Consider the following 25769-nt stretch of genomic DNA (forward strand, 5'->3'; position numbering starts at 1 on the left):
GGAGAACAGAACAGGATGCTTTTCAACAGGCGAAACAGGCGGTTAAACAAGCCCAGGCACTGGGTATATTTGATCCTACCCTTCCAGCTGAGCTAGATGTTCACGTAACTCAAGATGGCTTTGGCTGGGGCCTGTGGCAACGTCAGAGTTCTGTTCGGACCCCCATTGGATTTTGGTCTCAGGTGTGGCATGGAGCAGAGGAAAGATATAGTATGATTGAAAAACAGTTATTGGCTGCCTATTCTGCATTACAAGCGGTAGAGCCAATAACCCAAACGGCCGAAGTTATAGTCAAGACTACATTGCCAATCCAGGGGTGGGTAAGAGATCTGACCCACCTTCCTAAGACGGGGGTGGCCCAGGCGCAGACGGTGGCACGATGGGTTGCCTATCTCAGTCAGAGGAGTAGTCTATCTTCCTCACCGTTGAAAGAAGAGCTTCAGAAGATTCTTGGCCCAGTAACGTATCATAGTGATGCACCAAAACAAACTTCGGTTGCTCCACCACAGAAGAGTCCCGTCCAGGAAGGAAAATATCCTATTCCTGAAGATGCCTGGTACACGGATGGGTCCAGCAAGGGCAACCCAAGTAAGTGGAGAGCAGTAGCGTACCATCCTGCCACAGACACAATCTGGTTCGAAGAGGGGGATGGTCAAAGCAGCCAGTGGGCAGAGCTGCGGGCGGTGTGGATGGTTATAACCAAAGAACCTGGTGATGGTATCCTGAATATTTGCACAGATAGTTGGGCTGTGTATCGGGGGCTCACTCTTTGGATCGCACAGTGGGCCACCCAGGATTGGACTATCCACTCCCGACCGATCTGGGGCAAAGATATGTGGTTAGACATATGGAATACAGTCAAACACAGAACTGTGTGTGTCTACCATGTTTCTGGTCATCAACCCCTACAGTCACCAGGAAATGATGAAGCCGACACACTGGCCCGAGTTAGATGGGTTGAGAACTCTCCATCTGAGAATATCGCTTACTGGCTACATCAAAAGCTGCGGCATGCTGGGCAGAAGACCATGTGGGCAGCCGCTAAAGCGTGGGGACTGCCCGTACAACTATCGGACATCGCTCAAGCATGCCGAGACTGTGACGCCTGCTCTAAGATAAGACCGAGGTCGTTGCCTGAAACTACAGCCCATCTTGCTAGAGGACACAATCCTCTACAGAGGTGGCAGGTTGATTATATTGGGCCTCTCCCTCGGTCTGAGGGGGCGAGATATGCCCTAACCTGTGTCGACACCGCGAGTGGGCTAATGCAGGCCTATCCAGTACCAAAAGCCAACCAGGCATACACTATAAAGGCACTCACAAGGTTGATGGCTGCCTACGGGACACCGCAAGTCATCGAGAGTGACCAAGGAAGTCATTTCACGGGTGCAGTGATACAACGCTGGGCAGAAGAAAATAATATTGAGTGGCGATTCCACCTGCCATATAATCCAACGGGGGCAGGCCTTATCGAACGTTACAATGGTATTCTCAAGGCTGCCCTGAAGACAGACTCTCAGTCCCTGCAGGGGTGGACAAAGAGACTCCATGAGACCCTGCGGGACCTGAATGAAAGACCTAGAGATGGCAGACCCAGTGCCTTGAAAATGTTACAAACAATATGGGCCTCCCCACTTAGGATCCAAATTACGGGCACCGATAATGAAGTGAAACCTCAGATTGGCAATGAGAACAACCTTCTGCTCCCTGCCCCTGAGGACCTAGAACCAGGTACCAATAGAATAAAATGGCCCTGGAAGGTGCAGGTAGGACCACGATGGTGCGGCCTACTTGCACCTTGGGGGAGATTATTGGAGGTGGGGGGTTCGGTAGCTCCTCCGGTTATAGGTACATGGCCTACTGAAATAATGGTTAACACTCCAGTCTTCATTGCTAAGGGGACCCCTATCATGTCTCTGTGGCAGATCAGGACACCCCCTTTGGTGCCTGATATAGTCGTACAGCCACAGACATCGGGTCAAAGGGTTTGGTACAGGCGACCAGGGCGTGCCCCTGTACAAGCTGAAGTGTTAACCCAAGACAGGAATACGGCCTGTATCTTGCCCTGGAAAGCGGATCTTCCCCTCTTGGTACCGCTAAAACACTTGTATTACTCCCCATAAGTCTATGAATCACCAGAAGGAATCAAAACAATACTGCAGTGTTCCAGAGTTGTTATAAGACCATGTGAAGCATCTGGTGATGGTCTAACCGGGACTGATGACACGTAAGATGGACCTGCACTGTATGATTACATGCTTCCAGTAGATACCACCGAGCACTGGCCCAAAGAAGAGTTCGACGGATGTGCCGATCATCACTCATATCAGATTACATCAGCATGCGTTGCGACGGGCAATTATGTAAGCGTCGCGATGTATTGGGTCTCTGTATCAAGGGGAACTCACCTTATGGTTACTTGATCAGTGGTTCATGTCGTGAAGGGGTGGAGTGTATGGGAACTGCTGAATCACGGCCTGAACCACTGATTGGTCACCTGAGGTGAGCACCAAGTCAGCCATGGGGGCACAGGTGAAGGTGATATACCTGTGTGGGTGGAAGGGGTGGAGCCTAGTTCCTCCTCTCTCAAACCCCATTTAAGGGCTGACCACCACCAGGGAAGGATCTCTTCTTGGAGATCCCTCCCATGTGGAGTCCTCTGCGAGCCTTGTCATCTTAAAGGTGAGCCATCTTCTCTTTTGTATTACCGGTATAACTGTTTGTATAGAACTACTTAAAATATACCATCTTCTATACTATTCCCTGGTGGAGTATCGTCATTAGGAGTTATTTACTCTACATCCATATAACTTCTTTGGATATGTCCTGTTTGCAGATGTACTTCCTTCTGTCTTCTGAAATATGTAACACTTGATTCATGCTATGGTTAAACATGAAACATTGCTTTTATGCACTGGAGCAATCTTTCTTGGATATTGGTGTTTTGTTTTAGAGCTGATCTTCTTGGAGATAATAAACAAGCTATTTTTGCACTTCAGACTACCAAATAATTACTTGTTCATTCTCTTAGTATTTAGCTTTCTTGCTAGTGAAAGGATGAACGTTTTTCATAGGCTTATAAGATAACCTGTTCAGTACACATTGACAATTTCAGTAGTACAATCACTGCTAATGCCTTTACTTTCTCATTTAAAACGTGATCGAAGAACTAGGTTTAGGCACATTGCTTAATTTAACTCTGTGTACAGGAACACTTGTGCTTTAATGTCTCTAACTGGAAAAACACAAATAGTAAGATGAAAGGTCTCTTGAGCTGTTAGTTTGCTGTAGATTTCTTGCTCACTTCACAAAATAGCAAAACACTTCACAGTTGTTTGAGTGTTTTCATTTTTCAATTAAAATGGCTTGCTTTTAAACAATGTTTTCTTTTCTTAAATGAAGCACGACTTTTCTTGGGTGAAAATGCCTCTGTCTAAGAAATTTGTGTGATTTCTTCCCTTTTTTCACAGCTTCTGTGTTCTTGTTTACAAAAAGTTTGCCAAGAAAACAGAAAAAATCAAAAGCATCTATTAAAAAACAGAATAAGCCTTAAAAGACATGTGTATCTTCACTGAGATGTTTCATACTCAAAGGTACAAGGCACCAGTCCTTTTTACCAATGATGGTTTCAGTGTAGTTTCTCAAGGAGACCTAAAGCAATCACTCTCTCATTCACATCAGTAGAGTGCCCTTTACTTTTCATGGTGCTGTACCAAGTATTACAGCCACGTTAAATGCTAAGCCCAAGAGAGCAAGTGTGGGAAGGATAATAGGCTAAACTAATCTGCAGGGCAATTTATCTATATTACGTTTATCCATGTCTTTCCTACATACGTCTGCATGTAGTATATGCTCTTCCACAATTGTACACCCAAAATCACTCATCAAATCCATCCAGATTACTTCATCAGCTGGAATTTGTAGAAACTCAAACTCATACACTGATAAGGACATAGGCATAGAAATTGCAGTGTTAGGAGGGGATTGTATTGCACTGGGTCATTTGAGTTGGAAGAGGTCGTTAAAAGCCATCTAGTCCAACTTCCCTGCAGTGAACGGAGACATCTACAGCTTGGTCAAGGTGCTCAGAGCAGAGGTGACCCACTGTTTCACAGCTGCTATGACAGCATTGTTGCTAGAAGAATATTGTCCACACAGTCCATTTTTCATCATCCTGAACAGATGGAAACCAAAAGGTGCTAAATCTGGACTACACAGTGGGTGGGTGTGGTAGGACAGTCCAGCCAAGATTGGCAGTGTGCTCCGTTATCTTCAAACTAGTGTGGGGCCCGGTGTTATTGTGTTGCAAGAGAAAGGTCATCTTCTCCTCTGGACTGACTCATGCAGGAACTGTCCTTGATGAAGTCATGGAAATTAATCGATACCACCTCCCTTTCTTCTAAGAGGATCTGTTCCATAGTCTTCCCCAGCACAGAATAGAGGCTGACATGTCTGTACTAACCTGTGTTTTTTGGCTGGGAGATGCCTAAATCAGGATACACAGTCTCTTTTTCTCCTTGGTGTTTTTCCCAGAAGTAGCAGCTAATGACTGCGGTAGTATATAGCATGAGAAAACGTATTTAAGCAGGTAGAACAATTGGCTCTTTTGTCTGCATGAAATCTGTGGGAGTCAGTGTATTGCTTTTTGCGTCTGTGGCTTTTAGCCTTCACTCTGCAAAAAGCAACTTACAACAGGAAGTTTGCATAAATTGGAGTCCAAGTATGTAATGTTTCCATAAAGATTTGAAAGTTAGAAACATAAGACAATAGCTAGTTCCCTGCAAATTTCAGGGAAGGAGGACCGTTCCTAAAACTTCTATATGGTAGACGAAATGTTTTCTGTGTTTGTGGATGGTGTGCAGGACTAAACAAACATGGTGTTCTCCCTGAAAGTCATCTGACTGCGTTAGCTTCTACTACATAGACCAGAATGATACAAAACGGAGTCTTAGATGGGAATAATGCTTTTGAAAAGAGATGGAATGACAGCTCTTATCCAAGCTTCAGCAAAGAGCTGCAGTAAATTATGGGAAGAAAGGTGTGGTAACAATTGTATATGGGTTTTATGTTGCTTTTCTGGCTTTGCAGCAGCCATCTCTGCCTTATGCCACTAAGAACTGTTGCAAGCATACATCCTAATAACCTTTCCTTCACTGGCAGTAAACCGTTAATGCAGAAATGCAAAACACACAACATAATTAGCACCAGCAAAGCCATTAATAGTCATGATCTGAGTATATTTATTCTGGGGTGGTAAAAGAATTATTGGGGCAATACCAGGGGAAATGGTGAATATTAAGAGCTCACAGGTGGCAGGTGAGTTCCTCAAACTTTAAACAGAGGGGCCTGCTTGGTTTTTGCTGAAATGTGGTGCAGGACAATGGGCTACTCCAGTACAACATAAGTTGGAAGAACAGTTGAAAAAAAGTATTCAGTTTATTAGCACCTAGAGGAAAAAAAATGACTATCATGATCAGTAGGCACTAGGGTTCATAAAAATGAAATTATGGCAAATTAAATTAATTTCTGTCTCTGATAAGCTAAGAGGCTTACTGAGTAATGAGAGGGTGGTGTAATATAGCTCACTTCTGGCAAAGCATTTACAAAGGATCCAAGGGACTCTTTAATTAGGAAATACAATGAAACTCTGAAAATTAATGCTTGACTTGGGAATAATCTGGATGAGAGAAGAAGTCACTTGAGAGGTGACTAGTGGCAGCCCCAATGTCAAGCTGCTTCTGTGGGGTCCTGGTTTGAGTTCTCTCCTAGTTATGACCGGACAGACATTGCCTCTGTCAATTCTGATGTAACCTGTAGGTGAAAAAAAGGACAAGAGAGGGTCCTGGACGTGATTTAGTTGAAAAACACAAACCTGAATTTTTAGCAGCAGGTCATTGAGTAGTTGCTTGCAGCAGCCAACCTCTTCTCCCAGTTAACTAGTTATACAGCAAGGGGGAATGGCCTCAACTTGTGCCAGGGATGGTTTAGATTGGATGTTAGGAAAAAAACTCTGAAATAGTGGTCCAAGACTCAAACAGAGTGCTCAGGGAAGCAGTCAGATCACCATCTCTGCTGGTGTTTAAGAAACATTTAGATGTAGTACTTAGGGATGTGTTTCCATGGCAGTATTGTTTGTAGGTGGATGGTTAGACTAGGTGATCCTGGAGGTCTTTTCCAACTTTAATGATTCTATGATGCTATAACTGGACAAATTCAGTAGGGAAATTGTTTTGGTTAGATCAAATGTTCTCTGTTCTTTAGTATGAATTGCTTCATCATTTTAAATTATTTTTTTAAGAGGCAATAGTAAACAAAAAACTTAATGGGAATTAAAAGGACCATTCAGAATTTTACTAAGCTTTTCTCCGTTTCTGTGATGAAATCTGTGAACACTACTGTCTGACTGAAAGCAATATGTTCAGAATCTATGGATAAAGTAGCTGCTAACCTATAGCCATGTTCATCTCCAGGGATGATCCAGTGCCAGGTGAAATACCCCTTCTCTTCCCATATACAACCACAGACCATCCCCCAAGCTCCCTGAAGAAAAATAAGAGCACCACATCTCCTAATATTTTGAAGTGACAAGCAAATTGGAAATCTATGATTCTTTTATTACAGAAGATTGTGTCGCCTGAATCTTAGAAGTAGCAGTCTGTTTTTCTCCTGGCTTTTATTCAGCTGGATGATTTACACCTATGCAAAGGGGTTTGCTGACAAAACAGAATTAGAGCTCTTATTTTAGTCTGTTGTAAATGCTTCCTTAACATGCAGCAGCAGTTTCTAAAGAGAAAAGGAAAAAAAAAAGTTTAAGCATCACTGTGGAGATGGAACAAGTAGATTTAGCTTTTTTTCCTTTGGTGGCTTTAATGGTACAGTAATAAAGATAGTTTAAGGCTTGGTAAAATAACTATTCCTCCTAGCTCATCTTTCTGCTTTGTTTACCTCTGCAGTAAATACTCAGAGATGTGAGATGCCCACTGCTCCCATCCCTTCCTGTTTGCAGCCCCAAGGGATGAGGCTCAGTGTTGGCTCTGGGCAGAATTATAGCAACATAATCCAGCATATCTTTCCATCCTATTGCAAAGCATTCGCTAACCTAAGTGTTGGACACGTCAGCCTGCAAATTGCCAGGTTGAATGGGGCCCTGAGCAGCCTGATCTCGTGCCTTATTTAGTGCTTGACAACCTTGCCTGCTGCAGGAGGACTGGAACTAGATGGTCTTTGAGGTCCCTTCCAATCCAAGCAATTCTATGATTCTGTAATTGTATGAGTCTATTAAATATCCTTAACTCTGCTGTAGGATCAGCCCAGCTGCATAGGAGACTCCCAAAAGAGGTGGATTACTGCTGGTAGGGTAGGCTTCCCTGCAACATCCTTGGAGGTCCCCCTCTACACAGACTGCAGAGGACCTCCATTGGCTTTGCTCTGGAGTTAAATACTTTGGTGAGGTGGAGAGAGAAGAATTAGAGTTTTCAGGGACTAGAAGTACTCCCTGTTGACTGTTCCTGTGACTAATGTGTAAAGTTTTGTATATGTGCCTTTGGAGTTTGGTGTGGCCTATCATGAGGTCTCACACCCCTTCACAAAATGCAGCAGTACAACAGGCAAGACTGTGAATGTTTATTAGCACCTAGAATGTGAATAATATCCTCATGCATGCTTGTTGCATCCTTACCTTCTTATGCCTCTGACAACTATGGAATATATTCACATGCAGATACTTAACCTATTTCTGCTTGAGCCACAGACTGTGCTTCTCAGTTCTCTGCTTCTTTATATTTCTCTGCTTCTTTATTTTTTCTTCTTTATATTTCTCTGTTTCTTTATTTTTACTTTATTTTGTGCAAGAAAAACTGCAGTGGTAGGAACTATAGCTGTTGTATAAAAGGCAAGTGAATGTTTTAAAGTATGCTGTGCTCCCTGGCATAGTTGAACCCAAACCTACTTGACCACCCATCTCTTAAATGTTTACTTGGTAGCAGTGCAGTTGAGCTGTGCTAAGGAGGATGCTAAATCTAATGAGGTTTCCCTGTTTTGTACATGAATATTTACAATTTTTATTTCCTTATGGGGAAGGAAAACAAAGCTCTTCAGGAGCACAAGTCTTGGGATTGGGAACTGAGTTTGTCTAGTCTGAGGAGGCTCAGAGAAGACTCTTTACAACTCCCTGAAAGGGAGTTTCAGTGAGGTGGGGATCTGCCTCTTTTCACAGGTAACAGCAATGGGACGAGAGGTAATGACCTTAAGTTGCACCAGGTGAGGTTCAGTTTGGATATTAGGAAAAAATTCTTCTCAGAAAGAGTGGTGAGGCATTGGAACAGGCTACCCAGGGAGGTGGTGGAGTCATTGTCCCTGGAGGTGTTAAAGAAGAGGGTGGATGTCACACTAAATGATATGGAGGGGATTGTATGCACCCTCAGTAAGTTTGCTAATGACACCATGTTGGGAAGGAGTGCTGATCTGTTGGAGAGTAGAGAGTCACTACAGAGGGTCCTGGATAGACTGGATAGATGGGACAAGGCAAACTGTACGAGTTTCAGTAGGGCTAAGTGTCAGGTCCTGCATTTTGCAGGAACTACAGTCTTGGGGAGGAGTGACTGGAAAGCTGCCTGATAGGAAGGAACCATGGTGTGCTGATGGAAAATCAGCTGAATATGATCCGTTAGTGTGCCCAGGTGGCCAAGAAGGCCAATGGCATCCTGACTTGTATCAGGAATGGTGTGGTGAGCAGGACTAGGGAAGTAATTTTCTCCCTGTACTTGGCACTGTTGGGTCCCCACCTCGACTACTGTGTTCAGTTTTGGGCACCTCAGTACAGGAAGGACATTGAGGTGCTGGAGCAGGTTCAGAGAAGGGTAACAAGGTTTGTGAAGGGCCTGGATAACATGCCCAATGAGAAGCGACAGAAGGAACTGGGTCTGTTTAGTCTGGAGAGGAAGAGGCCAAGGGGAGACCTCATCACTCTCTTCAAATACCTGGAAGTTGATTGCAGTGAGAGTGGGGTTGGCCTCTTCTTACTGGTGACAGTTGATAGGAAGAGGGGAAATGGCCTCAAGTTGCACCATGGGAGGTTTGGGCTAGATATCAGAAAAAAACTTCTTAACAGAAAGTTAAGTACTGACAGAGGCTCCCCAGGGAGGTGGTTGAGTCACCATCCCTGAACATGTTTAAAATCCATTTGGATGTGGCGTTTAGGGACATGATTTAGTGGTGGGTTGTTAGAATTAGGGTAGTATGGTTTGATTGCTTTTGGACTTGATGACCTTGAAGGTCTTTTCCAACCTGAGTAATTCTGTGATTCTGTGATTCGGTTGTCTAGAGCAGTCACAGGCATGGGTTGATGATTGGACTAGAAGATCTCATTGGTCTTTCCAACCTTAATGAGTCTTTGATTTTGCAATTACTGTGAGTGGCAGCAGGCGTGATGGGACAGGATGGAGTCTTTCCTCTGTCAGACTTTGCTATTTCTGTTGCATTTGGGGGTCAGAATATTTTGTGTTGACTTGGTGTCATGGTATTAGGTGGGGTTGTTTCAGAGTTACAGAGAGACGGATGTTTCAGCTCCTCAGTGCCCTGCCAGGAGCTGGGAGGGGACAGAACCAGGACAACTGACTCACACTGGCCAGAGTGATGTCCTGTATTGTCTAGCATCATGCTATGCCATAAAAGCTGGGGAAAAGAAGGAGGAATTGGGGGGACACTGGGAGTGATGGTGTTTATCTTTGCTTCAGTCTGTCACTGCAGAGAAGGGAAGCATCTGTCACCGCATCTGCAGCTTCACTATGCTCATTTTAAAACTGGATAAATAAATTACAGATACGATCATTCAAAAAACACACTGTAAGCAGCTGCGTGCTGGAGATTATGGATTTAGTGGACCATAGTTCCCTGGTAAAGAAAACAGCAGCCGTAGGAAATGCTCAGGCAGCAGCGTGACATCTCTTGTATTATTTAGTGCGTTGTCTTTGCAATCTCTGTGCGTACAGAAATGCACAGCAAGAAGTGCTATTCTTCCTAAGAGATGCCCTTTTCTTTTCCATTCTTAGAGTGCTAATTTTTACAGTACTGCTGTAGCTGGGTAAGTCTTTTATAAAGTTTATATTTTAGGTACTCCCTGTCTCTGTAGACTGTTTTACTTACTATTGTGTGGAAGACTTCTTCAGAAGCAAATTCTATTCATCAGAGATATTCCTTTAATTACCTTCTACACTTGCAAGTGAAGAAGAATATAAAGATAAAGATAAAGATAAAGATAAAGATAAAGATAATAATAATAATAATAATAATAATAGTGACATATCTTGTTACCATTACATATTAAAATCATATCCTGCAGGGAGTGGAGCTTCAAGGCCCTATTTTTATTGAAGATCTTAATAGCATTTAGTGTAAATTAAATATAATCAGTGTCTGATTTCCTGAGCATATCTGTGAGGCTGAAGAATAAGAAGTTAATTGTGCTGACAGCATAGTGGGAACTACTAAAATCAAGCACCAGCATGTTAGTTAAAGTGCATTTTGAATTAAGTGGTGGAAAACAGAACTTTTATTTTTTTTACTCCTTCACCCAGGCTTTTTTTTTTTGTAGCAACTCACTGCAAAGTTTGTGTGACGTGTGGATTTGTTACATAAGGTATCTAATATCAAATTTACATTAGAATACAAATGCAGAAGATTCTTTCTGGCTTTAGAAATTGAGCAGGACCAGACGCATAAGCCTAAAATACCATTTTACTTTGAGGATCAGTAATTGCTGGTATGTAAATCCCTGACGTGTTCAGCAGGCAGATAATTTAATGAGGTCTGTAAAATAACTGGACGTCAACTCTAGCAATATGAAAGGCTCCGTCTTGAGATAGCTCCTTATGGAATTCATGCACTTGGTGGAAAGATTTACTTGATTAAAAGATTGGAGCCGAGTCTAATTGTTTAGTCCTCGGGGTAGGTGAAGGGACAGGATTCAATCCCCAGCTCCTTCTCTTGTGATGGTGTTATGGAATACTTGACTGTGGCAAGTATGACCTCATCCATCTCAAATTAAAGGTAATGTAATTAGTCAGCTGGTGTTGTGGGCCATGCAATCATAAATAAATAAATTTTGATGAATGGATAGCGAAATGTTATCTTAATTTAACTAAGAAGTGCTCAGAAAAACCAACTATCTGATCCAGTCTTGTCTTTGTAGTAGATTGTTTTTCTTTCCTCTATGGTGCTAAAGGAACTATGCCTTCTCTGCACATGTTCAACCCTTAACATACATCTGAATTGCTGTTCTGCACCTAAGAGATGTTATCTTCATGGTACACTAAGCTTTTGCTTGTCTACTTGGGAGGTCCAATGCATAAAGTCAGTGTACTTTTATCATAGAAGTTTTCCCACATTTTCTGTCTGCTCAGAGAACTTTATTTTGTGGATGAAAACAACCAAACTTTCCTGTGGCAGTGAATGTTGCAGTTTCTGATGTGTCCACTCTGAACGAGTGAAAATGCAGTGCTTACTGATAAGGCTCAATGTATTTCTAGTTAAAGTTGGGATAGGTAAAGGCTCTTCTTTGGACTGTGCTTATTTGTCAAAGGAGATAGAAGAAACCTTGAACTAAGCCTTGAAAGAGATCATCAGTTCTGTCAGAGCAGCAGGAATCATAGAATCAGTGAGGTTGGAAAAGACCTCTAAGATCATCTGTCAACCCATCCCCCCATGCCCACTAATCACTCCCCTCAGCGTATCTACCCTTTCGTTGAAAACCTTCAACGACAGTGACTCCACCACCTCCTTGAGCAGCCTGTTGCAATGCCTCACCAACAGAAGAAGCTGAAAGGTTGAAACATGCTGTGGGTCTTCTGGACAGAAGGGCCCTAATGAGCCACCTTTTCTTTTTAATTTTTTTTTTCTTTTTTTTTTAATCCAAGAGCTTCCATTAACTCCACATCCTGCTGACTCTGAAAAAGAGTAGCTGACAAATGAGTTTTTCACTACAGCTATGACTTAAAGATGTCCTTTAAGGAAGAAAAAGATAATTTTCTTTAGGTGTTTTTTGAGCCTTTCCTGAGTTTTTGATTGAAACATAATTGAAAGCCACCATTTTCTTCCAAAAAAGATTCAGAGTTCTCTCTGGGGAGGGTTAGAGGCTAAAAATGCCCCATTGACCTTAAAATGCTTGGGAACAACTGGTCTGAGCTAAATCCCTTTGGGTGGCATTTACATCACTTTCCCCTACTTTGTTTCATCCTGAACAGAGATGTCAACAACATTTTTGTTTGCAAAAAAATATTGTAGTGGAATTTGAGGTGGAGAAGGGAGGGGAAATTGTAACTCTCTTGGCTTGCGACCTGCATGTTTTAGTTCTTATATGCACTTCCGGATTCCTCTATGCATTGACAGTACTTTGTAGATAAGCAGGGGAGGTGTCATTAGCAGGGAGGTGACCATAATAAGGAAATTTTTCTTGCTCAGTGTCTGCCTCTTTCTCTCCCAGGCAACCATACTTTTCTGTGCAAGGCATCCCACCTCTCTTTCCTTATTTAACCCTTATATATATATATATATAACCCTTATTTTTACAATTTCAGTTGCAATGCCAACTTTGTGTGATGGCCTAGCTACCTGCCAACCCCCCACTTTGTCTTCCCTCATTGACTTTTAGGTCGAAAGACATTTTCTTTGTGCAGATAAGAGAGGGAAGTTTTGAGCAGCTCCTTGCTCAGAGTTTCTACAGCCCTCTGTTATTGTTGCTCAAGACCCAAGACTTGCGTGATCCTACTATGGCTCCATGTGACGTGCTTTGTGTTGTTTCAACTGCTCTGCAGTTTGATGAAGCTTTGTAAGTATCTCATTATGCAATTAATTTCAATTGCATTTCACATCATCTCTCCTCTTCTGCAGGCATGCAACCCAGCAAGAGACCAATAAAACTATCACAACTAGCACCAAAGCCATCAAGCAGCTGTCTGAAGTTGTCAGAGGCTCATCCAGGGTATGTGTCATTCAAGATGCTGTTGGGAGAGAGTGCTGGGTCTTATGGAGGGAGAAATAAAGAAAAAAGAAGTGGATAAAGTTGTTGAACCCCATGTCTTGTTACAGCTTCCCTTTACTGTTACACAAGAAATATGGCCTGTGGTTCTAAATCACTAATGGAAAAAGCTTCAGAAACCCATTCTTCTCCCAAAACCTGGATCAACTGGAATTGAAAAGCAATGATTTTGTAATGGAGATTTGCTCACACTTATGGTCTTATCCAGTTCGGACGAAAGTACAGAAATTGTCCATCTCTACATGAGTTTGTAGTTGATTAAAGACTCAGTAGTGCAGTAGGTGCGTTGGGTGAAGATGAATTTATAAATGTGCTCAGAAGCCCAGAAAGAGCAGAGCAGTGCAATGTTTGGATATGGTATTTATTTAAGGAAGGCAGTGGTGGGGACAGATACTTACTGGTTATGGCCAGATCAGAGCCAAGCTTTGAATTACAATTTACCTCACAAAGTCCTGCCTGTTGTGTGGACCTGCTGGTCTTCTGTCATCATTTGGTTCAACTCATCTTTGTCAAAGGAGTAGGAATGCTTCCCATTCCATAGTTCCCAGTGGCAAGGATTGGATAATCAACTTCTGACCTTTCCACAAAGACTTTTAGACCCCATACATTCCTGTTGAATTTGACCTGCAGGGAAGAGCAGCACCTTAACATATGAAATCCCGAGGAGCAAACACCAGGTGTCAGAGAAGTTTCACCTTTATAGCAGGTGATTCAGCAGATAAGAATAAAGACATTTTCTTCTTGACTATGCCGAGCAGTTTTCTCTTATGTTCATGACTGTAGCATCCATGCATTTTCTGGGTCAGAAATTTACCCAAACTGGTGCTAATCCTCACTCACTTCCTGCTCTTCTCCATACTGTACTTCAATTTTGTTCTCACCTTCCTTCTACCTTAAAGAAACACTGCTCAGAAAATACAATTGAACTTTGTCCAAGTGGCTTTTACAGGTCCAGATTTAAGTCATTTGCAAACAGGCACCTGAGAAAAGGATTTAAGAGTCAAATTGCCCCAAAATGACTTTTCTATTTATCGGCATCAACCTTGTGCAGGCGTCAGCCTTAATACTTGATGGTTATTAACACATTTCTTTGATTCATGGTAGATTGCAAGGCCTTTTTTGTTTGTTTTTTTTTTTTTCCTTGCACACTCTGAAAATAATTGTATCAGACCTTGATGAAACAGAAGTTTTCTTATTGGAGGTAGGGATATCTGGGCACCATTTTGTGACATAAATTGGGTCCAAAGGGAAATCAGGCAAGGTCATGTTAAAACCAATTACAGTGTCATACAAAATGTCAGTATTAGCTTTTGAAGTCAGTGTTGTGTCCAGTGGAAACTGTCAGCAGAACAGCTTTTACTGTCATGTGGAGAAAAATTGCTAAGTTAAAGGGAGAATATTTAAGAGTGAAAGGAAATCAACACATAAACAATTTTAGTAATATGAGGAATAAACTTGCCGCTCTCTACTGGCATCACCTAATAATGTTTTCTACTCCCTGGTCAATTAGTTTAACAGATTTTATTATTTTTAACTCTTTTTTTCCAACAGTTTGCAGTTCAAGTAATTAAACCTACAAATTTTGATATAAAGCCTGAAGCCTTTCTCCCTTATATAGAATTAATGATTATGGTGGGCATCAACTGCTGTGTTGGCAAGTCCCTACTGGGGATCTCGGTAGTGTTTCAGACTTTCCTCCCATAAAATTTCTCACGCTTTGAAAATCATTCAATTAATTTAGAGCTTTATAATCAGCCCTTCCCAATCTGTTATTCTGTGTATTGCTTTGTATGCAGCCATGGGTAAAAACAATATATTGTTTTTCCCCCTTGTTTTCCAACCATAGTGCACAGCCAGCAAGGTGCACAGTGAGAGTTTCTCTGGCTTCCCTTGAAGCTTTAGGTGCTGCTTGAACTATTGGAGTTAGGATGCCTGACTGGGCAAAGTGATAGTATTTCAGGAGCAGAGATACTGATGTAAGGGGATCGGTGTGATACAAGGCAGGAGATTGATGTAAAATAGCACATGGTTATTTTAGGGCTTCCTTTTAAAGTAATCTCAATGGGCTTAAATAGAGAGGCCTATCTGGATTCCGTGTTTCTGTAGGATGAGTGCTGGACCATTAGATCAGCTCTCCAGGGTGTCTGTCTTGTCTTATTTTGCGTAAGTAACAAAGTTTATAGACCTTTATTGGTAGAATGGGAATAATGATATTTACCCTGTTCTAAAAATGGTTTTAAATCTTTGGATGATGAACTATAAGACTGGGAATATACTTCTGTAGGAAAATGCTCCCATTAAAAATTAAAGATGTTTATCCTATCCTTTATAAAATACACTTTCACATTCTTAAGCAGTTGTCTGAATATTGTGGTTTAACCCTGCAACAATCAGTACCACATGGCCTTTCACTCACTTCCCTCCTCTCAGTGGTGTGGAGGAGAGAATCAGAAAGAAAATTAAAAATGAAAAGCGGAACTCTGGTTGAAATAAAGCCAATTTACTAAGAAAAGGAAGAGAAAAATAACACTAATGATAATAATATATATATTCTTATGTTCCTTGTGCTTCCCCAGACTCCCCAAGACAAAGTCAGCTATTTGAATTAGCTCTTGCTAACCAGATCTTTATTCTCCCAACACAGCAAGAACGACTTCAGCTGGATAGGCTGAAGAACCAGCTGTCTGATGCCATCCAGAGATACGGAGCTGTGCAGAAGGTGAGAGTCTTGTTTTCACCTTTCAGTGTGTATATTTGGGAACACTCTAAGCAGGAACAAACATGACTGCTAGGAGCATGGAATATTTCTGTACAACTCAGCTCATCTTTACAGCTGTCCCTGTTCATTGCAAGGGAGTTGGACTAGATGACTTGTAAGGATCGCTTCCAACTCAAGTGATTCTGTGATTTTCTTAATGTGTAGTTTCCTTCATCTTTTATCAGTCAAATGCTGTATCTTTACACCGAAATATGCACACACAAGTGACTTCTAATAGAACATAAAACTATTAGAGAGCATCCGAAGGAGGGCTACAATGATGGAGAAGGATCCGGAGGGCAAGATATATGAGGAGGAGCCGAAGTCCCTTTCTTTGTTCAGCCCAGACCAGAGCAGGCTGAGCAGAGCTCTCATGGTGGCCTATGGCTTCCTCACGAAGGAGCTGAGACAGGGGAAAGCCAAGGGAGTGTTAGGAAATGGTTCATCACCAGAGGGTGGTGGGCATGGAATAGGCTCGCCAGGGCAGGGGGGACAACCCCGAGCTGTTAGAGTTTGAGGACACCACTCTCAGACTTAGTTTGGTTTCTGGGTAGGTCCTATATGGAGCCAGGAGTTGGACTTGAGTTCCTTCCAGCTTGAGATATTCTGTGGTTCTGTGATTCTGTGCTGAATAACAATGACAGAGCAACAGAAGAGAAAAAAAACATGTGCCTTTGTGTATCTGGCAGACATTCAGTGGTACCCCTGCCTTAGCCATGATCATTTTTTGGTGTTTCTCCACTCAGTGGGAGAGGAAGAATTAATTGGAAAATGTTCTCCTTCACCTTTGAAAATAATGTACAGGCAACATTAGCCCACATTATGGTTCTGCTGTGCACTGTGTCTCTGCCAGAAGGTTTCCATACGCATTCTGTGGGTTGGACCTGTCACGGAGATCAAGCTGTTTAATAAAACAAACAAAAGCTGAACTCTGGATCTTCCGTTTGCTTCTTGCTCTTCCTCTTTACCCTGGAGACACTGCACGGATTTGCTTTGCTTTTAAACACTGTAGTAATGATTTAAATTTACCATCCTCAAAACGCTCTCTCTCCTGTGTTGCTACCTGCATGTAACAAATGTGAACATATATCTGGATTAAGTGAATTCTGTAGAAATATAACCCACACAATCACTTTTACTGCTTTAGTGAATTTTTCTTGTGACTGCCACACCTGGGAAGAATATACTGGAATTATACTGGTGTAAAGAAATTTGACTGGAAACCCTTAATTACTCTGTTAGAACCATTCTGCTCTGATTGATTCCACAACACTTGCTGGCTATGGTTTAAAAATATTTTAAAAAGTGCCTAAAATTGCTCTTCAACAGCATGTATATACTATAACATCCTTTCATTATCTCTTGAAATGTGAACTCTTTTTTTGCCCAGTGCAGAAGCCCAAGTGTGGGGGCTTTAAATGAAATGACTTTATCCCATTAAATGAGATGTTGAAAGGAGACAGGTAAATTCCAGCCCCAAGTATACACACTTTTTTCTGTACTTTTTAAATGTTCATGAGTACAATCCATCTGAATTGTATGCCTAGCTTTTTTTTTTAAACTGTCATCAATTCAGAAGTGCCAAAATTAGCCACTGCATTTTGTGAATGCCCGGTTGCATCAGGAAACCAATCTGAGTGGTAAATTGCTACTTATCTACGTCCTAGCTGTCATTTCTTAAATACACGTTTCAGTTTTGATAACCTTGTCATTCTGGAAGCTTTGAAGACTTAATTCTGCAAGACCAAACTTTTCCATGTGATTATACTCCCTTTTCTAAATAAGAAGATTTTTCTTTGTCTTATTACTTAAAAAGTAGAAGAATTAATTTCCCTTGACTTCTTCCCTAAGTATTTGGATTGTGTTTTCTCAACCATTTTTCTTCATTTTTTTCTTTTTCCTTTTTACAGAAAATAGCAGAAAAATCCAAAGCTTTGCTTCCTACTGGACAGAGAAGTAGCAAACAAGTAAGTTCATGTTTGTCTGTGTCTGTAAAAGTGCATTGCTAAGAAAGGGCTGTTTTTTATCCCACTAATGATGCTGAGATGCATGTTCCTCCTCCAAGACCTACACTGAAGCCAGTGATACAGTTTTTAAATAGTAGTGAGTGACATCTTAGGAGGCAGAAGATGCAGGACCAAGAAAGAAGAGACGTATAAAACCTGTTATTATTCTCTTCTTATTCTCTTCTGTTCCCACGGGAATCTTCTTATTTCTGAGGGTTTTGTCTGTTTTGAAATTTATCAAAGAGCAGTTCTGTACACCCCTCCCTGGGAGACAGTCTTCTAGGCTAAGTGAAATCCCACTCCCAAGTGCAAGAAGTGGGTGAGATGTTTTTTATCAGAGCTCTGTGCTCAGTTTTAAGAGGGAGCATGAATCCTGTGTTCTTCATCTGCATTACACTGTGGTTAGCAATTATTTCATACACAAAATAGTACCTCTTTTCTGCATTTTATATGTATTAGGATGTTTGTCAATGAAAAAATAATCAATGTTCTCAGAGTACACTATAATTCTATGCATATGTTTAGGTTCATATGTGTATGTATGTAGGCATATATATGATAAAATACATGCCTGTGTGTATATAACAAGGGTGTAAATTAGTGTATGTGTAAATATGCATGTATCTATATATATACATAATTATATAAAAGTGAACATGTAAGTGAGTGTATAAGTGATCTCCACATGTGAATTTCCATGAAGGATTTGATGCCAGGAATCAATTTACTGTAGTGTGAGTCCAGCAGAGATTAGATTGGCCTTTCAGATCTTGCACAGTGAACAGCTTTTATGTTTTCAACTGATAGCATGGTACCAAAAAGTAGAACTGTATGCCTATTTGGTGGTTATTTTTTATATTCTTGATAGTCTTGTCTTTTTTTTTTTTTTTTCTTTAAGGGGCATTTAGGAGATTTCCTGCTTTCCCAACGAATTTTCATTCCCTACCTTGTCATACCCCATGACTTTCCATGTCCTCTTTAACATATATGTAGGAAACAATTGTAACATTATTCTTTTTGGTAAGGAAGGATGGTGATGTCAGTGACAACACTACCATTAGGACAAGTGAATGAGCTATAATTTTAATATTACATAGAATTTAAGGCTAGACCAGGCTCTTTGCAACCTTATCTACGTATGCATGTCTCTGTTCATTGCATGGGAGTTGGACTGGATGACCTTTAAATGCCTCATCCAACTCAAACAAATTTGTGATTCTGTGATTCCATGATTCAGTTATGATTCTACATCAGACCTTGTTGTCATTTGCTAGGTTTAAGTGTTAGTGCCAATGAAACTAAGGCCTCTGTGTGCCAAAGTACTAATGTATTCCTATACGCTTGTCAAACATTTCCAATGGCACCTTTGGATTTGTTGATTTTCAGCTATATATTTATAGAAATGTTATAGCTTATTTTCGTCCACCAATTGATGTTGAGTATTGGAAATTAGAACTGTGTGTGAACAGAAGTAGTGTATTCTTGAGTTGTGGTCAAATCCCATGAATGTCAAACAGGCACAGATTTTGATGGTTAAGCTCAAGGAGAAGGGGCTTTGTTTTCAGTAACTTAGCTGTGATTTGTTTTCTTGTCATGTATATCAAAGTCCTTCTTGTGCTTTTAGCTGTTTTTATTAGTCTACAGTCTGTCAGTGGAATGGATTGCAGAGGTAGGAGCAGCACTAGTCTCACTATGATTACCACATGACTGCATGGGGCCATGCCTGTGCCACATGATAGTGGACACTGACAACCATTAACCAGTGCTAATAGGATGAAGAGGACTAACTTTTATATAGCTGTTGTCCATCCCTGCACCTGGAGTAAATCTGGATGCAGTCAGCTTTTTTGGTATATTGCAAAATGGTTGATGACTCCCAGAAAAGCCTTCTCTGGGAGTGAGCAGAGAATTAAGAGAGGGGAAAAAAGAAAAAAAAAAGAGATATTGAGTAAAAATTCCAAAGGCAAATAATGGTGGGACTGAAAGTAAAGGAAGGCTGGAGGAAGAGTAGGACAAACTCTTTTACCTTAAAATAGATAGTAATCCTCCCTATTAAGAGACTGTATTACTAAGAACTTGGTGTCAGTCAGGCAGCATCTGTGGATGTGTTAAACTTGATCAGCTGCAGATTGGTTTTTCTTGTACCTGTCACTTGCAGGAGAATGCCAGTGTTTGGCTTTGGTGCATTATGAAGAAGTATGTTGTAATATCTCCTTGATGACTCAGAAGTAGGCTCATGCACTCGTTCATGTCTGCCAGGCACAGACCCTCTCATTGTGTGGTTTGCACATGTACTGTGCCTGAGAGCACATCCATTTTCATAGTTACACTTGCTTAGTTCAGAGTCATGAAGTTTCATGCAAACTGCTTGAAAAGGGTGGTAGATAATTCTCATCCACTTCAGTTGGTTCCTATACATCTGAAGCTTTATATGTATCTTATTTTCTCGCTCCTTCAAATATGAGTGAAATTGGATATATGAAACATGCTGAAGGGAATGCAGTGCTTTGACTGTTTTCCTTATTAGTATTTTTCTGCTGTAGATTGGTCAGACCATGCAAAATTATAGTTCCCACAGCAGCTGTAACCTGACCACCATGTGCATATATTACAGCATTAAAGTTAACACCCTATACAGTAATGCAAAATACTATGTGTGTTCAGAGGACTTGATTTATGGGTCTGGTGAGACTGTACGGTCAACTTCTTGAATTTGGTGCAGATCCAGTCTTAATTCAAATAGTGCTTACCTGCAGTTCTTTGTTTTATTTTCTCTATGCTGCATTTATTACAACAAATTATAAGAGATTTAAAGAATACTGTTTTTTCAACACGTCCTTGTAGTTCATCTCTTCCACTGGTGGGTGGGAGGGATATGCTGGGTAACAGAAACTCTAGTTCCCTTTAGAGAGTAATTAGTTTTCTAAACCCATTTAATAGGTAAGAACTGGAAAGAGGAGCAGCAGAATAATTCTCATGCCCATTGTGATTTGCTGTAAGAAATGTTTAATTGAGTTTACTTATTTATAAAAGCGAAGTAAAGATATTGATCCAAAATTCCTTGAAGCCTGACACTGTATAAATTCTTAATCAAATATACGTTTATATGAATGTATTTGTGTGTAGACAGATCAATGTAGTTCTATAGCTGTGTTATATATTGAAATACACAAACTTTTACAACGCTAAGTGATCACTGCTGAAAGTGAGTTGTGGAGAATGATTGAAAAAAATCCCTTTCCCTTGAATCTATTAAAGCAGTTCTAAATATTTACCAGGTGGCCAGAATGAGACCTCAGATGTCTCAATTAAGAGAGTGCACAGAGGAATCCTAAAAAGCAGCAGTTCTGTTTGTCTATACATGTGTGAGAAATACTGATGTGGCATGCAGCAGATTTGGTATATTTGGTGGTACACCAACAGGAAGGATAGCCTCCAGTTCCTGCATGCATTTGAGGCACGTGTCTTGAATCGTATGATGTCACAAGTTGGAAGGGACCCATAAGCATCATTGAGTCCTTCTCTACCTTCTCCTGCTGTGTAGATACGCTTTGATGCAAAGCATCCATTCCTGTTTCCTAACAGAGAGTCTTGGAGAACAAAGGGTGCATCCAACCTCCAAGCAGTAATACAGAGCCCAGGGCAGCATAGTCAGATGTAGAGGAGGTTGGACAGCTCCATATCCTCTTGGGATGAATACATCCCACAGGGCAACAGTCGGGATACTAAATTGTGATAATGTTCTAACAGCATAGAACAGATTATTCATTATATTAAAGTAATAAACGATAGCTGGCAGAAAATCCATAGGCGGTTAAAGGAATCTTTCTTTTTAATCGTTTTTTAATTACTTTGCATTTCACATCATCCCCTTCCCATTGAAAGAGGAATATGTTATCATTCCTGTGGCTGAACCAAGTTTAGGAATGTGGTTTAGTGGGTGTGGTGGTGATGGGATGAAGGTTGGACTTGATGATCCTTGTGATCTTTTCCAACGTTGATGATTCTATGATTCTATGATTATAAGCTTAAGTAGTATTTAACCACACAGCAGACTACACTGGAAAACTTAGGGCTCATTAATACCTTCCTCTGTCTGTACCTAGCTGGGATAACTCATGTTTTGCCTTATTATTGCATTTGTGACATTTCTTCAGGCCTCTTTCATCTTTTCAAGATCTTCACTGACCCCCTAGAGCTGTTTACTGCCACATTTAAAGGAAAAGTTTGAATTGCTCACCATTTGAACTTCATGACCAGTTCCCCAAAAGAACTGGGAGAGGGGAAGCAAAGCTCTGCCTTAGCCGAGGAGTGAGTTTTAAACTGAGACCATATCAAAAAACTGAACAAACTATTTTTATTTTTATTTTTTTTTAAGAGGAAACTTTCCTGGCAATTTTTAGAAATCAAAATTACAGTAATTCTCATAGTGTAATGGCACCCTTCTCCATTTCCTGTCGCTCACGGGAAGAGGGAGATAATTGCTGCTCTGGGGACACGACAGTTGCCAAAAGAGATGCCTTTGTCTCTTATTCCATAAGCCTACTTGACCCTGTGTTTCTTAGAAGCAGAAAAAAAAAAAGGGTAATAAACTCTATTTGCATTATAAGCTTCTTTCTCCTAACTGCATCAGTTTATTCATGCTTTAAATGGACTTCCTTCTCCCAGGAAGCATCCTTCCTCTTTCTTCCTGTGTTTATGAAGTTGTTCTTTTTATGTGGTTAGAGTAAAATTCTCATTTTGGGGCAGCAAGATACAATCCTTGTGTTTATGGGAGAATAATTTCTTGGCAATAATATCTGCATAAACTGCATGTGTGTACGTATGTGTGTTTGTAATGACTGCAGTTACTTGGGCTGCTATTTTTACAAGGTCCTTACCATGGTAGATGCTGTATAAAGCCAGCTATTGGATTGTGCCACCCTGAGGATCTCATAGGAGAAGCAAATGCCAGCAGGCTATTTTGAATGATAATTGACAATGACTTTTTAATGCAGTAGGTCCTCTTTGTGCTGGAAGTCCGAAGCTTGGTTTGAAGCTGGCATCTGCTTTGGGGAGAGGCTGTGGAGTGTATTTTTCTGAAATGCAAAATTGAATTTTGCACAATCAAAGGAAGGCTTTTGCTCCAACAAATGGAGCTTTTTATTTACTCATTTATTTTATTGACTCTAAAATCTTGTCTTAGCACTCATCCCAGATCCTAATGTTCTAGTCTGGCTGGTGTATCTTAGGTAATCAAGCCTTAGCTTTGGTGATAATGTATTTTCCATGTGTGGTAACAATTGCTATGTCTTTTCAAGGTCAATTCTGTATGCAGCTGCTTCTGTAGAAGGTGTTATTTCAATAATGCCAACTTTATTTTAAGTGTGTGCATCCATTAAAAGCCATATTCTCATCAACCTACTCCTCTGTTCCAAGATTTGTCAATATGGAGCAGTTAAATCACTTGGCTGCTTTTACTTGACTTTGTTTATGTGTGGGCTATTTTTTGGTTGTATTTTAAGGCAATCATAGAATCATTTGAGTTGGAAGGGACCCTTAAAGCTCATCTGATCCAGCTCCCCAGCAGTGAACAGGGACACCTGTAGCTACATCAGGTTGTTTCGAGCCCCATCCAGCCTTTCCTTGAATGTTTCCAATTCATTAAAGCATGTTTCCTAAGACAACGTGTATATCTGTATTTTATACGTTTGTTTTTTCTATCCTGCCTATATTGGTGCAGGGAAATAGATTATGATAGAAGGCTGCAATAAGTGAACTGAAATATATTAAAAAATAACTTTCTTTACATGGTCCCTGTATTCCCAGTTCCAGTGGACACTTCATAACGGGCCCAGTGGGCTTTGTAGGGATAGTACTTGACTGACTAGCCCATAAACTCCTTTTCTGGTTTGTCAGGAATGCAACATCTGGTAACTGAAAGAGTTAAAATGAAGAATCCTCTCTCCTTACTTGGAATGAATGAACATTGCACAGCAGCCCCTGAGAAAGTGTGTGTGTTCCTCCTGCTTATTTTTAGGTACACCAGTAACTTTTTAGGTACACCACATACTATATGTAAAAAGGAATAAGAAAATCTTCAAATCCCACTAAAAAAAGAGCATTTACAGAAAACTGATTTTCCAATAACACATAGCCCCTTATGTTTTAAAAGGAGGAAAATAAGAAAAGACCAAATCCCTCCAAGGTTCCATTTCCTTAATTGCCCAAACAACCTCAGCACTGTGGATTTTCCTTAGTGATCTGCTATCAAGCTCCTGTCATGGCATAAGCCCGTGTTGCTTGCCAGCATCTGCTGATTTAGCTAAAAACTGCAGCTGCCTATGTCTGCACCTGACAAAAGAGTTTTGTATTCATTAACTGAGTTTTCCGTTTTGCTTTTTTTGTTTGTTTGTTTTGCTTGTTGTTGTTGCTTTGTCCTTTAAGCCAAACAACTATTTGAGTGAGAAAGGACAGAGGCTTTTTTGTGGGCAGAGGACAAAGGCAGAGGAAGGGTTTCTTTGTACAAAAATCCCAACTTATTTTTCCTCCATAGCCAGAGAAATCTCTGCAAATATATTTTTTCCCTCTGTTTGTGACAGCTGCCTGGGTAGGTGCAGTGTTTTTTCCTCCCAGGTGCTAAATTTCAAGGTTGTTGTGATTACTGACGTGTTCTTTCATGCAAAGTCAAGCTCTATTCTTGGGAGGGGATTGCTGTGTCCGTAATACTGGGAAAAACCTTTGTCGTCTGTTGCACCAGGGTCTTGAGAAGGGCTCCAGTTTTCTTATGTGCTTTTTGCAATGTGAGAAGTGCTTTGCTGCTGCTTCCAGCTGGCACTGCTGACAAAGATGTAGATATCTGTATAGACATAGATGTAGATATAGACATAGGTGTAGATGTAGACATAGATGTAGACTTAGTCGTAGGCACAGACATAGACATATGTGTAGATTTAGATGCAGACATAGACATAGACATAGATGTAGATGTACATGTAGACATAAACACAGATGTAGATATTTATACTTATGCATCTCTCTGCATTAAATTCAGTGACCAGTAGCCACTCACCCTTGTCAGAGAGCTCTGTCCTTGCAAAGAACCCTTCTGTGCAGTGAAGATCACCTTTGACAGCAGTGTCCCAACAGCAGTGTAAGAGAAAAGGAAATGCAGACCAAGCTTCCACAGTTGATGCAACATAGTCTGGATCTATAAGACACATGGGCCTACCTATGGTAGCATTATATTTTAAAAAGATACATAGATAGACCAGTGTGTCAGCTCAAATACTGCTCATTCTACTTCAGTGTTTGTTTTTTTCCCTATATACAATTATTTTCCTGTACAGAAACCTGATGAAACAGTAAGCAGGTGGTTTTGCCCATTCCAGGTAGATGTCATTCCTTGCTGTAGCGATGGGGATGCTTGTACAACCTCGTGCATTCTCCCCACTTCAGCCCAACCTTGCAAAAATTGCATTGCAGCAGTCTACGTTGACTTCTGGCCGGGTAAAGATCACACAGTAACTGGAGAAATGAATGCAAAACCTTACTGTGTCACCTTGCTCCAAAATGAATGCAGTGTTATTTAATACGTTTAAAACCCCCTGTGGAGATGGATTATTGAAAGGAAGGAAATTGTATTCTTCTAAACCCACTTTGATGGCTGCATTTACCACATGATTAAATGTGAACAGCAATAGTATTTTCCAATGAAGATACATATTTGAAAATAAGTTAACCCTTGATTTGCTAAGGTGAGTAATAATACTCAGTGTCCTTTCAAGGCTCCATTTGATATATTTTCAAGGTCTAAATAACCAGTGTTGTGTCTTCCATATAATTCTAAGTTGTTTGGCTCCAACATGGAGGGAACAGCTATTATCATGGCTACAATATATAACACCTGTGAAATGTTGTGTGAGTGTCCAGCCCCAAATTCAATCTGACATGATAAGGCAGCCTTGCTATATCAGACTTCTAGAACTCATCA

General features: G+C 40.8%; 1 protein-coding gene across 1 annotated transcript in view; it reads left to right on the plus strand.

Moving 5' to 3' along the window:
- The window catches only part of TSNARE1 (t-SNARE domain containing 1), a 484781-nt gene that overhangs the window by 206289 nt on the left and 252723 nt on the right, over positions 1 to 25769 (plus strand). Inside the window, exons 6-8 of the mRNA XM_065752794.1 lie at positions 12886 to 12976; positions 15678 to 15752; positions 17702 to 17758. Coding sequence (XP_065608866.1) covers positions 12886 to 12976; positions 15678 to 15752; positions 17702 to 17758 — 223 coding nt within the window. The remainder of the gene's footprint in view (positions 1 to 12885; positions 12977 to 15677; positions 15753 to 17701; positions 17759 to 25769) is intronic.

Source organism: Cyrtonyx montezumae, unplaced genomic scaffold (assembly GCF_038088225.1).
Source record: "Cyrtonyx montezumae isolate F1298 unplaced genomic scaffold, pur_monq_1.0 scaffold_8, whole genome shotgun sequence".
NCBI classification, from domain to species: Eukaryota; Metazoa; Chordata; class Aves; order Galliformes; family Odontophoridae; genus Cyrtonyx; species Cyrtonyx montezumae.